Raw genomic sequence first — 13,720 nt, 5'->3', positions numbered from 1 at the left:
GTGTTCCTTTCGGCTGGGGGCCTTTTCCATGCTGTGCTCTCAAGTCTGGAACCTTCGTCCACCCCCATTCCTCATTCTTCTAACCTGCTGTGAGCATCCTTGTCCTGAGAACCTTCCCAGAACCTCCAGCGGGGCTCCACCCCAGGAAACCGCTCGCTCAACGAGACACACTTTTCTGATGTAGACTTATGTCAACTCTAACTACCTTCTTGCCCACTTCCTGTTCTAGAATACAAGTTGAAGTGATGTCTTCCTCTTAGCTCTATCCCAGCACAACCATAGTGCCGTCATGGATGAATGCTCAATAATTATCGTGGAAGAGACCGATGAAGGGCTCACTGCGCTTTACTCCCTGACTATCTAGCCATCTGCCTCTGGCCTCTTGCTGACGTCATAACTTTTGGCTCGCAGATCCTGGATGGGCCTGGTTGATGTTCACTTAGCCCAGTTCTCTGATCTTGGCTCTTTTCTCTTATTTCCTGCCTTGGAAATGCCTGTCCCCTAGTTTCTCTGCAAGTAGAGCAAAGTTACTGCATCTGATCACAGAATGTGCTGGTCTGGTTTTCGAATATCCTGATCCTTAAGAGAATTTTTATAAAATAGGTTATGGGAAACTCATATTAACATTGAGATCATATGAGCACGTTAATTTTTTCAAAAGTGATTCTATGCTCTCTACAAGGACATTCCTACAGTATAAACACCAACAAAATGACCTGGAATGTCACACATATAAAAGCCACTGAGAACAATGAAGTTCTAGCGATCATGGATACTTTGCTTAGAGACAGAAAGTTCTACAGTCCTTGTGGGAAAAAAAAACTACCACCAGCATTTGTGCTATTATATCTGATTCCAATCTCCTTCCCCAGCTCCGAGGGAGCGGCTGCACGGTGCGTGAGGTGCTGCCTGTGGGACAGGGCGTGCGCTGACAAACCAGTTCATAGGTAATAAACAGATTCTCACCTGGCGGAAGAGGGCCCACTGCCTTTGGGATAGGCTGAGTTTCTGGTAATCTGAAATTGTTCCTTTTTTGGTTGTTAGTTTTTTTTGCGGGGGGGGGTTATAGAATTCATAATGTTCTTCAAAGACAGTACCTAGGCCCTAAAGATAGCCTTAAGGGTAACAGTGGCTCTTGCCAGTATCTTAGGAGGGAGCGCACCCGAGAAACCCACATACCCTGTCATGCAGTGTTTCACGCAAGATGGCCTTCGCCACGTTAGGCGTATCTGTTTTTAGGACACACAAGCAGTGTCCAGCGTGGCCTTGAACATTTTACCCTCATGGCAGAAAATGCACCTTTCTACAGCTTGGCCCCATGGTGCCACTGTAACTAGCTCCAAGTTTCTGAAATTGTAGCATCAAGCAAGGTACCTTGGAGTCTACAGCTGTATTTGGCCTTGTGAGGTATCAAAAAAGAGAGAGAGAGAGAGAGAGAGAGAGAAAAGACTCACTCTATTTGACCAAGAAAATTACTCAAAAAAGTAGGCTCAAAATTGAGAATCCAGGAACCAGTGTGCCAACTAAATAAACGTAAATGGTTACCTGAAGTGTATCACTTTTCCAGAGTGAATGTTGTTGAATTTCTTGGTATGTATACTTTCTGCAGGTTCACTGTCGGGCACGTAGGCATAGAAGATCATTTCGTCCAGGGAGATATACTGTGGGGCAAGTGCAGTCTCAAAGCCCATATCAGGAGCCTGGAGTGGGCGAAATAATATTGCATTTAAAAAACTTTATACTTCGATGATGACAAAACGTAGATTGCAGATCTGTTTCCAGTTCATATCCGAGCAGCACTGTTTTGCTTATCCATAGGGGCACTACCTCAGCATGTTCTGTTTGAATGTCCATGTACATAGGGAAAATGTCTGAGGAGTAAGTTTTCCTCTAAGATTCCTGTGCCCTGGCCTGACCCGTGTGGCTCAGTGGGTTTGGCGTCATTCTGCCCCGGGGCACATACCAGGGTTGCTGGTTTGGTCCCTGGTCAGGGCACATACCAGAGGCAACCGATCGATGTTTCTCTTACATCAATGTTTCTCTCCCTCTCATTCTCCCTCCCTTCCTCTATCTCTAAAAATAAATTTAAAATCTTAAAAAAGAAAAGAATAGGTTCTGTGCCATTTGTAGAAGGCTGGAGCCGAGGGGTGTAGAGAGGCCCGAGCGTACCGCTTGCGTGTGTGGAGGAACCCGGAGGTGCAGATTCTAAACTCGGTTCTTATCCAGACCTTTATTTAGGACAGGAGCCCGGAAGCACCTCCCTCCCTTTGCAAGTTGCCGCTCCGGGTCCCCTGCTGGTGACTCTGTGCACAGATACCGTCTGAGTCCCCAACGCCAGTGGCCTGTGCCGTTCTCACTCCCGCTGGTTCATGAGGCTTTCCCTCGTGGCCAGCACGGGCAGCTTCGGCCCAGCTTTCTGACGCCGAGGGCCTTCTTTTTAAGACACCCCTCTCGGCTCCCAGCCCTGTGGCTTTGGGAACTTTCAGGGGGTGGGCGGAGAGGTGGAGGCCGCGCCCGGAGGCCGGCTGGAGCGGGCCTGCTGCTGCGACCCGAGGAGTGAGTGGTACCTAGCGCGGGCTGGTTGGGGGCCCGGCCAGCATAAAACACCCCCGAGCCCCATTTTCTGTTGCCTTTTGCTAGTCTCTTAAATTTGGGAACCACTGAGAAGGGGGGAGAGCAAGAAACAGGTGCAAGGGGAATGAGCGCGGGACCGAACCGACGGCTTCCGGACCCTGGAAAGGCTGAAAGCGCTGTAGAAGTCTCTACGCCCCGTGCTAGCCCGGGAGTGTCAGAACGTCCCGTGAACAGCGCGTGCGAGCCGGGGAAAGGCGGCGGGGTCATGACCGAAAGCGCGGGCCCTGGCGCCGCGGGCCTGGAGGGACGCCGGGTCCAGTCGCTGCCCGGTGGGAGATGTAACTGGGGTCAACGATGTGGCTTGCTGCGCCTCACTTCCTCCTCCGTAAAATGAGGACCCATGGGTGTCATCAACATTTATAAGGGCTCACAACAGGGCCCAGTGAAGGCCAGCGATCGTTTTTCATCTGGATGGGATGCAGGGATAGTTTGCTGGGCGGGGCGGGGTGGGGCGCGGGGTGGGGGGTGGGGTGACAACACTGGGGATGCGCTCCTTGAACTCATGAGTATAAAAATCTCGCTCGGCATTTGATTTTTCTGATTTAAGCTTTCATGGAAGAGAAGTAAGAGTTTTTCTATGAAGTGTGAAGGTCGTGAAAAATGGAGGTAAGCGCTTGTTTGGTTAGTCCCGCCCTCCTGTTCCCATCACTGGATTTGCGTCAAAACACCATCTTCTTTGTTTTTTAACATTAACTAATATTTTATTTTTCAATCACAGCTGACACACAATATTATATTAGTTGCACGTGTACAGCCCAGTTTCTTAGACATTTATATAACTTGCAAAGTGACCCCAATACATCTAGCCCCTTCCTGGCACGATACATAGCTATTATGATATTATTTACTATATTACCTATGCTGTACTTCATACCCCCACGACTATTGTGTACCAAACAATCTATTTCTTAATCCCTTCCCCTTTTCACCCCTCCCCCAACCCTCTCCCATCTGGAGATCATCAGAATGCTCTCTATATCTGTGAGTCTGTTTCTGTCCTGCTTGTTTATTGTGTTTTTTAGGTTCCACACAGACGTGAAATCACGTAGCATTGGTCTTCCTCTCTCCGACTTATGCACCCTGCCCAACACCCTCCCGGTGTTTCCGTGTTGTCGCAAAGCGAAACACCATCTTTCCAACTGCCTTCTTGGTCTGCAGACTGGAAATGCTCTGCTACAGCTAGACTCATCCTTCGTTCTCCTTCCTTTGGGCAGGTTTCGTTAAACCCCAGTCAAAAAATCTGTTTGCTTCTTTGCCCTCATGTTGATAAAGGCCCATTTTCACGACTGTGTGCCCAGCAGTGAGGCCGCAGGCATATGGACATTCACAAGTGGCGCACTGAACGTTCAAATTATTAGAACAACCTGTACATAGCATCATCCATGAAAAAGACAAGAGCTCTTTCCTATGTTAGCATTACAAAAAGAAGAAACAAGGGGGCAGGGTTCATATAAAGAAGGGCAAACCAATAGGGAAAACAACTGGTATTTGTTCAAGGTCAGTCTTGAGAGGTAGGGAGTCCAAGCCACCGTGAACCTGGGTCGGCAGTAACGGATCTGGCTTAGACTACCTGGTGGTGGTCTGCGGTGGAGGTACTTGTGTGGAGCCACCCAGGGTGGAGTTAAATCTATGTGACCCTGAATGGGACCTGCAAGGTTTAGGAGATGTTCCCTGGAATATGGAGCTTTTTCCCCTAGTTATGTAGAGCAAGGTGCATTAATAAGGGTTTGTCCCAAAGGATATCTTTTCCCATTTTCCCACTCTGTGTATGGAATGTGGCATTTATTTTTAACACAAGGCAAACTGCTGAAATGCATTACATCACTTACCTGCCCAAAGATACCTTTAGAATTTACAAAGGCTCCATGTAGCTCACTGGCTTTGAAATGATCTGGAGTCAGTTTATGTATGAATCCCATGTGGTCATAGTACAATGTGAAAATGTTATCAGTAATAGATCCAATTCTACTGTATGTTTCTAATCCTGTTAGGAAAGAAACAGAAGTCTCTTGATACTGACCTAATACAACTGGAGAAGTTTTAATAGCACACTTTGTAAAACCTCCTCATTTAAATGAAAGGGTGAGTGTAGAGCTCTGAGACTCCAGCATTCGTGAAATACATGCTAGTCTTTGCTAAGTGCCTAGGAAGTCTTTTCCTGGCTCCATTTCATTACAGAACCTGTTCACTGAAGTAGGTGAAGGACTGACAGAGTGAGCAGGTGTTAAAGATGTCGAGAAGAAGAGGGGTTATGTCCCCCGGTTGTGGTGTCTCTTCCTAATAGCAGGGTGTCAGATTCCTGAAGAGGCAGAAGGCAATGAGAAATAACCCTCTGGGAGGCAAAGGAAATTAGAGTAGAGACCACTGGACCATAAACCATAGTAGACGTTGTTCCAAATGTAGTATCCTGTGTTTCTCTCGTGCCCTAAGGCGACACATGGAGGGTTGTGGGAATAGTCTGGCAGGAGGACCACAGCATTCCCTTAACCAGACACAGACCCAGAGAAGGCCGGAGCCCCCTGGTGGAGGATGGGGACGGAGTGAGAGCTCAGGGCTCAGGCTGAACAAGGCTGATTTCCACACCCCGCCCCAACGCTCCTGAGCCGGGCACGTTGGGGGGGGGGCGAGAGGGGGTGCCCCCTGAGAAGCCCACCCTCCGTCTCTGATCTCTAAACGCCGGAGGGCTCCAGCTCTCGGAACTTAGAGCTCTTCTCTCGCTGTCTCTGAAGGGCTCGTCCAGTTTTAGGATTTAAAATCCATTTTTAGGCAGGTGGCTCCCAAATTTAAACCTGCCATCTGGTTCTCCTCCATGAATTCCAAATTTACATCTGACTGCTGGCGGACAGCTCCAGATCCACCTCAGTCAGGCCTCCCCGACTGGACCCGCCCCACACGGAGCTCCTAATCCTCGAGCTGACCTCCCTCGTCCTGAGGCCCCTCGTTTCCATTTCGGCATCCTTCCTGTTGCTCAGCCTGTAACCCTCGGTGTCCTTCTTAATCCCTCGCACAGCCTATATTTAATCCATCAGCAGAGCCTATTGACTTTAGCCTCAAAGTACACATAGAACCCAACCACTTCTCACCACTTTCCAAAACGATATAGAAAAAGGAAGCGCTGCATTATGAGGAAGTAGCTCGTGCAACGGTGGAGGCTGAGAAGTCCCACGACCTGCAGTCTGCAGGCTGGAGAGCCACACGCCGAGCACCAGGGGAGCCTGCGAAGTTCCGGGCCACTAAGGCACGTCCCCCTCCAAGGGCAGCAGACCAACGCCCCAGGCCAAGCAGACAGGCAGGAAGCAAAGCGGGGGAATTCCTCTTTCCTCTGCCTTTTGGTTCCACTCAGGTCCCCAAAGGCCTGGGTGATGCCCACCCCACCCCGGAGGGCTCGCTGCTCTACTGAGTCCACCCATTCAAATGCTCACCTTACCCCAAAACCTCTTCTGAGACACACCCAGAAGTCCTGTTTAATCTGCGAACTTCTTGGCCTTGTAAAAGTAACCATTAAATTTTCTAAAGTTCAATATGCCATATGTCATCTATAAACATGAGCTATATTTTTCCCACATTTTTAGTGTCTTGTAAATTGTTTTATAATTGGTGTGTCTTACAGCTATTGTCCAGCAGGTGGCGCTCAGGCCACAGTGGTCAATCGCCTACACGCGCATGTACCTGTCTCAGCGGTCTGTACACTGTCAGCACTTCCCTGATTCTAGAATCACTGGTGTAATGCATGTTGGATTGTATCGCTGCTAAAAATGCCCTCAAAAATACCACATTATGAATCATTTATCATGGGTGCAGCACAAGGGGAAAACAAAGCAAGGCATGTAATCATCGGTAAAGCAAAAGGTGACCTAAGAAATACCACAATTCCACATTTTCTTGCAGAACCACAACCAAGTACTAGAACCACCACCAGGTACTTTATAGGACCTAAGAAAGGTAGAAAATCAAAAGTAGATGAAATTTTATTATGTTTTTCTACAGAGATGACATGCAAAATCGCCGACCACACACCAAGCAACACAAGTCTGAGGGTGGAAATAATGCCACAGCAACCTATGCACCGCCCCCCAAGGTCCCTGCAAAAACACTGTGTTAAGGTTTAACTGGAAGATTTTTTCACTCTTTGTGTTAACAAGGTGCATCTAAGAGTTAATGGACCTCAGATTTGATGAATTATAATGTTCATAACATTCTTGTGTTGGCTTTGCATATGAATAACTAGTTGAAGTAGCTCCAGATTCTTAGGTAATATTATTTTCCTCAGAAGGCTCTTTAGGTAAATATGAGATATTTATGGTTGTAGCAGAAAAATCCAAGGCTGGTGTGATTTTTTATGTGCCTTTAAAATTGATTTACACTTTCTGTTTCAAATAATTCAGAAGTATCTTTGCTTTTATTATTGATGTTATTTTTAGTTTTTAAAAAGTAATGCTTTCTCGTCAATTTTGGTTTTCTTTTTTCTTATATTCAGCATTTACTCATTTATCTGTGTAGATAAAAGAAACAGAGAGCCGCCACCTCTGTGCATCACTGGAAATTCCTAAAACTTGCAGTTTCTCAATCTTTAGTTTCTGGATTTGTCATTTTAGATTCTTTCTATTTACTGGTTTTTCATTCGGTGTGTGGACATGTTCCTATAGTTTATATCTATAATTTTTAAAAGTTTAGAATTTATATTGCTCATTTAATTTAGTTTCCGTAGGTGTTAATTATTTTTACCATTTCCAAAGTCATCTTGCTTAGTCTATTTTGATTTTTGTTTCATAAGATGTGCTGATCCACTCTCAGGCTTCCTGTTTCTTGTCCGGGGCCCTGGAACGCTGAGCCCTATGAATCACAACACTTGTGCTGTTTCTGGCTGGCTTCTGACTGGATTTGACCAACCAAAAGCACTGACAGACAATAGGAACAAGGGGAGGAGAGAGAAGTCTGTCTGTCTATCTGCCTGCCTGCCTGCCTGCCTGCCTACCTACCTATTATCTATTTATTTGTATTACCCCTTTCATCAAAGGGACTGTAATGACTTCCTTCCATTGTCGGTCTTCGGATATTTTACTATCATTGTTGGTTCTTTAACTGTCCACTCCTCTTCAGGCGAAGCATTTGAGTGGAATTGTGTTTTCGGCCAGGACCACAAATGATACAGTACTTTTATCAGAAAAACCTGGAAAGCAGAACATCAAGGCAGGATTCTGGGACTGAGGAGCTCACACATTTAAGGAACGCACAGGTGACCTCTACCTGGTAGGTTTTGCGACACGTGCCGGGGTCACTGCCCAGATGACTGCTGGGAGCGGCGTGGGCGGCGTGCCAGCGGAGGCCAGGCCCCAGGGGGACGTGGGGTGGGGCGCGTGACCGCAGGGGCAGCTAGGGTTTCACAAAGATGGGGGGTGGCAGGGCTTCTGTGTATGTATCGGAGAGCTTACAAAAAAAAAAAAAAAAAAAAAGGCCTATGACCTTGAACGTCTAACTCAAGGCCAGGGTAGAGAACCTGACAGCTTTATGGGGAAAAAAACTTTTACCTCAAACCACATATGCAAAATTAGAGATGTTACATAAGCCTACATAAGAAATCTAAAACAATATGCTGGAAGGAAGCAGGAGAATGTCTTCTTAACTTTGGAGCAGGCAAAAATGTCTTAACAGGAGATGACAAGCAAGAAGCACTAACCATAAAAGAAAAGATTCATAAATTTGACTTCTGAAAATCAATAATTTGGCTCACCAAGAAATACCATGAAAAGAATAAAAAAGACAAGCCAGTGGTTGAGAAAAGATGTTTGCAAGTTACATTGCTAAAAAGGGACTCATATCCATAATACATTCAAAAACTCATAGAAATCAATAAGAAAAGGTTAATTCAATCAAAACTTGATTTAAAAGGACCAGAAGATATAATTTATCAAAAAAGATATAAAAATTGGCCAATGAACATATGAAAATATGCTCAACATAATTACTCATGCAAACGAAATCTTCAGTGAGATGCCATTACATACTAAGCACAATGGCTCAGCACTGAAGAGACTAAAAACACTAAGTGCTGGACAGGAAGGGGAGCAACTGGAATTCCTTCCCATCGCTGGCAGCGCGGGAAACTCATTACACTCACTGCAGAAAAGTGTTGGCACTGCTCAATTTTTTTCCCACCAAAAGCTAAACAAACGCATACTGGATAATGCAGCGATTGTATTCCTAACTATATTCCAAACAAGTGAAAGCTCTGTCCAGCAAAAAAAAGTTATGCAAAAAGTGTAGAGCTACTTTTTAAATAATAGCCCTCAAATGGAGATGATTCAAATACCCATCAGCAGCGGAATGGGTGAATATTCACACAATGGAAGACTACACCGCAGTGAAAAAGAACAAAGTACTAACACACGTTAATGGAACGCAGAACTCTGAGTCATCATATTGACTGAGAAAAGTCAGACACCAAAGAACATATACTGCATAATTCTATTTCCGTGAGGTTCAAAACCAGGCAAAACTGTGGGATTAGAAGCTGGGATACTGGCTCGCCATGGAGGCACACGGACCGCCAAGCGGCTGGAGGGAGCCTTCTGGAGCGCCAGACGTGGTCCGTGCCTCACTCGACTTCCCCACCCCTCCCAATGGTGCTCAAAATCATTGTTGTTTATTTCATAATCACATGATGGCTGACCATCAGATTCGTAAACGCTACTGCACAAATGCTGTCACAACAAATGATTTAGACAAATAAATTGCAAAGGTAATCTTGATGCCAGCATGAACCAGCAGAAGTTTTATTGACATAACTGAGAGTAAGTAAACATAGTGGCAAAGATATGGGAAAATAGGATCAGAATTTTGTGGTCTCTCCTTATCCTTGAATTCGGAAGGACAAACAGATGTTAGGGCGACAAAACTGATTGTGCCCCTGAGCACCGAGGACACAATATTGGGGTCCGAGAAACCAGGCTTTCTGAAGTCGTATCAGAAACCTGTAGCCAAAGCGTGATTCAAATTCTGTCAGAGACTTACCAGACCAGAAAAAACTGGTTTTCAGCTAGACAGTCAAGAATGCTGACAATGTTAAAAACAAACCAAAAGAAAACCGGTCTCACGCTTGTCTTGGAGACAATCTGTTTTTCCCACTCTGGTCAGACCTTATCAGATGTCCCCAAGTTTACCCCGATCTCCACACTGACTCTATATTCTATGGAAGTGCAACTCAAGTTGCGCTGGGAGACTATATTCCTAAAGGAAACCTCCCTCGCCTAGTAAGTTACTGAAGTTCAGCATTACTTTTATACAATTGGTAGCATCATCATTCTGGGAACACTACCAGAATGAACCATATATATACACACACACACACACACATATATATATATATATAAACATATCTATATTACTATATATTTTATATATAATACATGTTTATATATTATATATTTATTTTCAAAAGTTAAAAATTTATGAATCTTTTCTTTTATGATTAGTGCTTTCTGCTTCTCAGATCCTGTTAAGAAATTTTTGCCTATTCTAAAGTTAAGAAGACATTCTCCCACTTCCTTCTAGCAGGTTGCTTTTGATGTCTTCTACATGCTTATGCAAAGACTTGTACATAAATGTTCACAATGGCATTATTCTTAACCTCCAAAAGTGGGGGGAAAAAACATCAAATGTCTTTCAACCCAAATATCCTGGTAAATGGGTCAATAAAATGTGCTCTGTTCATACAATGAAATGTCATTTGGCCATAAAAAGGAACGAAGGGTGAGGTGTGCTAACCCGTGGATGAAACCCGAAGACAATGTGTTAGTGACATAAGCCACTCACAAAAGGGCACGTACTGTATCACTCCATGGATCGGAGGTGCCTAGAGCAGTCAAGTCAACAGGGACAGAAAGGAGTGGCCAGGGGCTGGCAGGGAGGAGGAGGAGGAAGGCCTTGTTTAAGGGGCATGGAATTTTAGTTCAGGAAGATGAAAAAGTTCTGGAGGGAGACGGGTGGTGATGGTGGTTGTAAAGCAGTTTGAATGTGCTTAATATCACTGAATTGTACACTTCCAAATGGTTAAAATACTAAATTTTGTGTTTTACATATTTTACGATAAAAACAAACATAAATAAATAAGTAGATGGAGAGCAAAAACCAAAAACAAAGCCATCAGCAGAAATCAAAAAAAGAAAAGGAGCAACATGCCAAAATAGAGAAAAAGGAGCTAAGGAAAGAAAGAGACACTTCTGGGGTGACAGGTCACGCTACCCTACACCCAGCCCTCTGAGGCAATATTGAGGGAAGAAAAGTAAATTAAAAATTCCTGAGGACCCTCCGTAATAGCCTCCTCCAACAAGGGAGAAGGTGACAGCAGAGGAGATGGTATCCAGAGTAAGAGCAGAGTGGAGAGTCAAGCTGTCTGGAGTGAAGTCAAATTACAGCCTTCCAAGGCACTGCCCCAAGCTGAGAAAACGAATCTAGGTCCTGCTTGACGTGAAGCAAACAGGTCTCGAGAATAATTCACCTACATTATATTAGAGCAAATAACATCGAACCCAAGAAAATACCCAGAAATCATCTTAACCAAGGAGGTTAAAGGTAACCCACAAAATGGGAGAAAATATTTGCAGATCATATATCCAATAAGGGATTAATACCCAGAATACATAGAGAACTCCTAAAACTAAACAATAAGAAAAATACATACAATCTAATTAAAAAATGGGCAAAGGACTTGAATGGACATTTCCCCGGAGAAGATTTACAAACAGACAATAAGCACAAGATACTAGACATCACTAATCACTAGGGAAAATGCAAATCGAAACTATAATGAGATACCACCTCACACCCTTTAGGATGACTACTATGAAAAAAACAGAAAATAGCAAGTGTTGATAGGATGTGGAAAAACCGGAACTCTATGCTAGTGGTGGGAATGTAAAATGGTGCAGCCACTGGGAAACATATGGAAGTTTCTCAAAAATATTAAAAATAGGATTACTATATGATCCAGCAATTCCACGTCTGGTTATACTCCCACAAAAATTGAAAGCAGGGTCTCAAAGAGATACTTGTGCACCCATGTTTCTAACAGTGCTACTCACAATAGCTAAACCATGGAAGAAACCCAAGCGTTCATCAATGGGATGAACAAATGAGCAAAATGTGGCATTTACATAAATGGAATACTATTCAGCCTTAAAAATGAAGAAAAGGCTACAGTATGAAATGGCATGGATGGACACTGAGAACATTATACTAAGTTAAATAACCCAGTCACAAAAGAACAAATACCACGTGATTCCACTGATGTGAGAGACCTGGCATAGTCAAAATCACAAAATTAGAAAGTAGAATGGTGGTTGCCAGGGGCTGTGAGCAGAGGAGAAGGGAGAATCAAGTGTTTAAAAGATAGAGTTTCAGTTTTACAGGACAAAAAGAGTTCTGGGGATGGATGGTAGTGATGGTTACTGAACATTCTGAATGTATATTCAGTGTCTGGGCTGTACACTTTAAAATGGCTAAGATGGTAAATTTCATGTCATGCGTATTTTACAATTAAAAACATGCTTAAATCCATCAATCGCTCTTAATAGGTCTTAGACCTTAAGGTTAGTTGCCCGACGTGGCCGATTTTTCATGTGTAGGGCTCACACCAATAAACGTGGATCCCTCACCTGCCTTCGTCAAGTAAACATTTCCACTTTGGCAGACAAAAGTAATATCAGAAGTATAGAAGCTATGGTAAGTGCTCTTTATGACATCTTCATGAAGGTCAGCCAATAAGTCAAACGTGTTGCCGCCATCGATGGACAGCCATACCTAAGGGAAGAAAATGGAAACCCCACATCAAAGAGCTGCCACGCCCCTTCAGCCTTCACCTACCAGCCCAACCTTCCTGCACAGGAAAACTCACGCAGCTCGGTCTTTTCCACATTCCCACGTTCACCCATTCCCCTGCCCCCTTACACACACGTGTACAGACTCCTTACTCGGCCTGCCCTGTATTTCCTTCCTGGGGTTTGTATGACAGTGTATGTGACAGGCTCAGGTCTACACAGCATGTACGGTGAATGTATAAAAGAATGAAGTGATGCCCAGCACCTCCCACATGGGGTCCCCTTGTTGATAGAAGAATGAAGTGCTGGGTGTATCTGAGTAAGGAGAAGAGAGTTTAACCGATTCTGATGTGAGACTTCCCGTTCCAGGCCTCTGGCAGATATGCCTGTGGACGTGTTTGGTGTGAAAGAGCCCCCAGACGTCTGCAAGGGTGGGTCCTGGAACCCTAGTACGTCCTCAGCTGTACTAGGACGTACACACAGCAGGCAGGTTTCCCCGTTGCCTTGTCTTTTGGTAACAATTGTCTGAAGATGAATCGTGCTAGCGACTTCTTTTAATTCCCTAAGTCTTACTCAAATGAAGATTTCTGGCTTTTAAATGTTCTTGAATTTTGCTGAACCAGCTTATATTCTTTTAAGTAATGACGAGAGTATCCATTTCTCCAAACCTCACCAACACCTGACACTATCAAAAATTTGTTTTCAAGTTTTATTGATTATTTGAATGAAAACTATGGCATCTCATTGCATTTTTCTGAATATTTTAAATTATTAACCTATTTATGGCTCAGTTTTATTTTTCTTATGTTATTTATTTAATAATATACTGAACATGTGTGAACTGACAGCCGAACCCAAGAATTAGCATATTGCTACGTCACCTTTTCCTATAAATTTCTCCCCAATCCTACCACCCTGCCTCTTTCCTCAGAGATATCCAAGGTCTGAAATTTGTATTTTTCATTCCCTTGCTATTTTGTTTTAGTTTAAACACGTACATATGTTTAATATATTGCTTGATTTTATTTTTTGTTCTTTAAACTTTTTTTTTTGGATACAAGGGTATCAGACTATATATTGTCTTCTAGAACTTACTTTCCCCCAATATCATTTACTTCTATTCATACATTTTGCATATGGTTCAGTTAATTTGCTTTTCTGTTGCTGTATAGTTCATCATGTGAATAAAATGTAATTTATTCATTCTCCTATTCATGGGCTTCTGGATTATTTTCAGTTACCCAGTGCTATTAGCAACAGTGCTGCGATGA

General features: G+C 44.0%; 1 protein-coding gene across 1 annotated transcript in view; it reads right to left on the bottom strand.

Annotated features, from left to right (window-relative positions):
• Positions 1 to 13,720, bottom strand: part of CATSPERB (cation channel sperm associated auxiliary subunit beta) — a 71,616-nt gene that overhangs the window by 25,983 nt on the left and 31,913 nt on the right. The window contains exons 14-16 of the mRNA XM_054566976.1: positions 12,288 to 12,432; positions 4,464 to 4,618; positions 1,546 to 1,700 (exon numbers count right to left, since the gene is read on the bottom strand). Of these exons, the coding sequence (XP_054422951.1) occupies positions 1,546 to 1,700; positions 4,464 to 4,618; positions 12,288 to 12,432 (455 nt within the window). The remainder of the gene's footprint in view (positions 1 to 1,545; positions 1,701 to 4,463; positions 4,619 to 12,287; positions 12,433 to 13,720) is intronic.

Source organism: Pteronotus mesoamericanus, unplaced genomic scaffold, assembly GCF_021234165.1.
Source record: "Pteronotus mesoamericanus isolate MK-2021 breed Mesoamerican mustached bat unplaced genomic scaffold, CSHL_Meso_final contig_182, whole genome shotgun sequence".
Taxonomy (NCBI): domain Eukaryota; kingdom Metazoa; phylum Chordata; class Mammalia; order Chiroptera; family Mormoopidae; genus Pteronotus; species Pteronotus mesoamericanus.
Note: the sequence above shows the minus strand (reverse complement) of the source record. Positions and strands in the feature narration are given on the sequence as shown.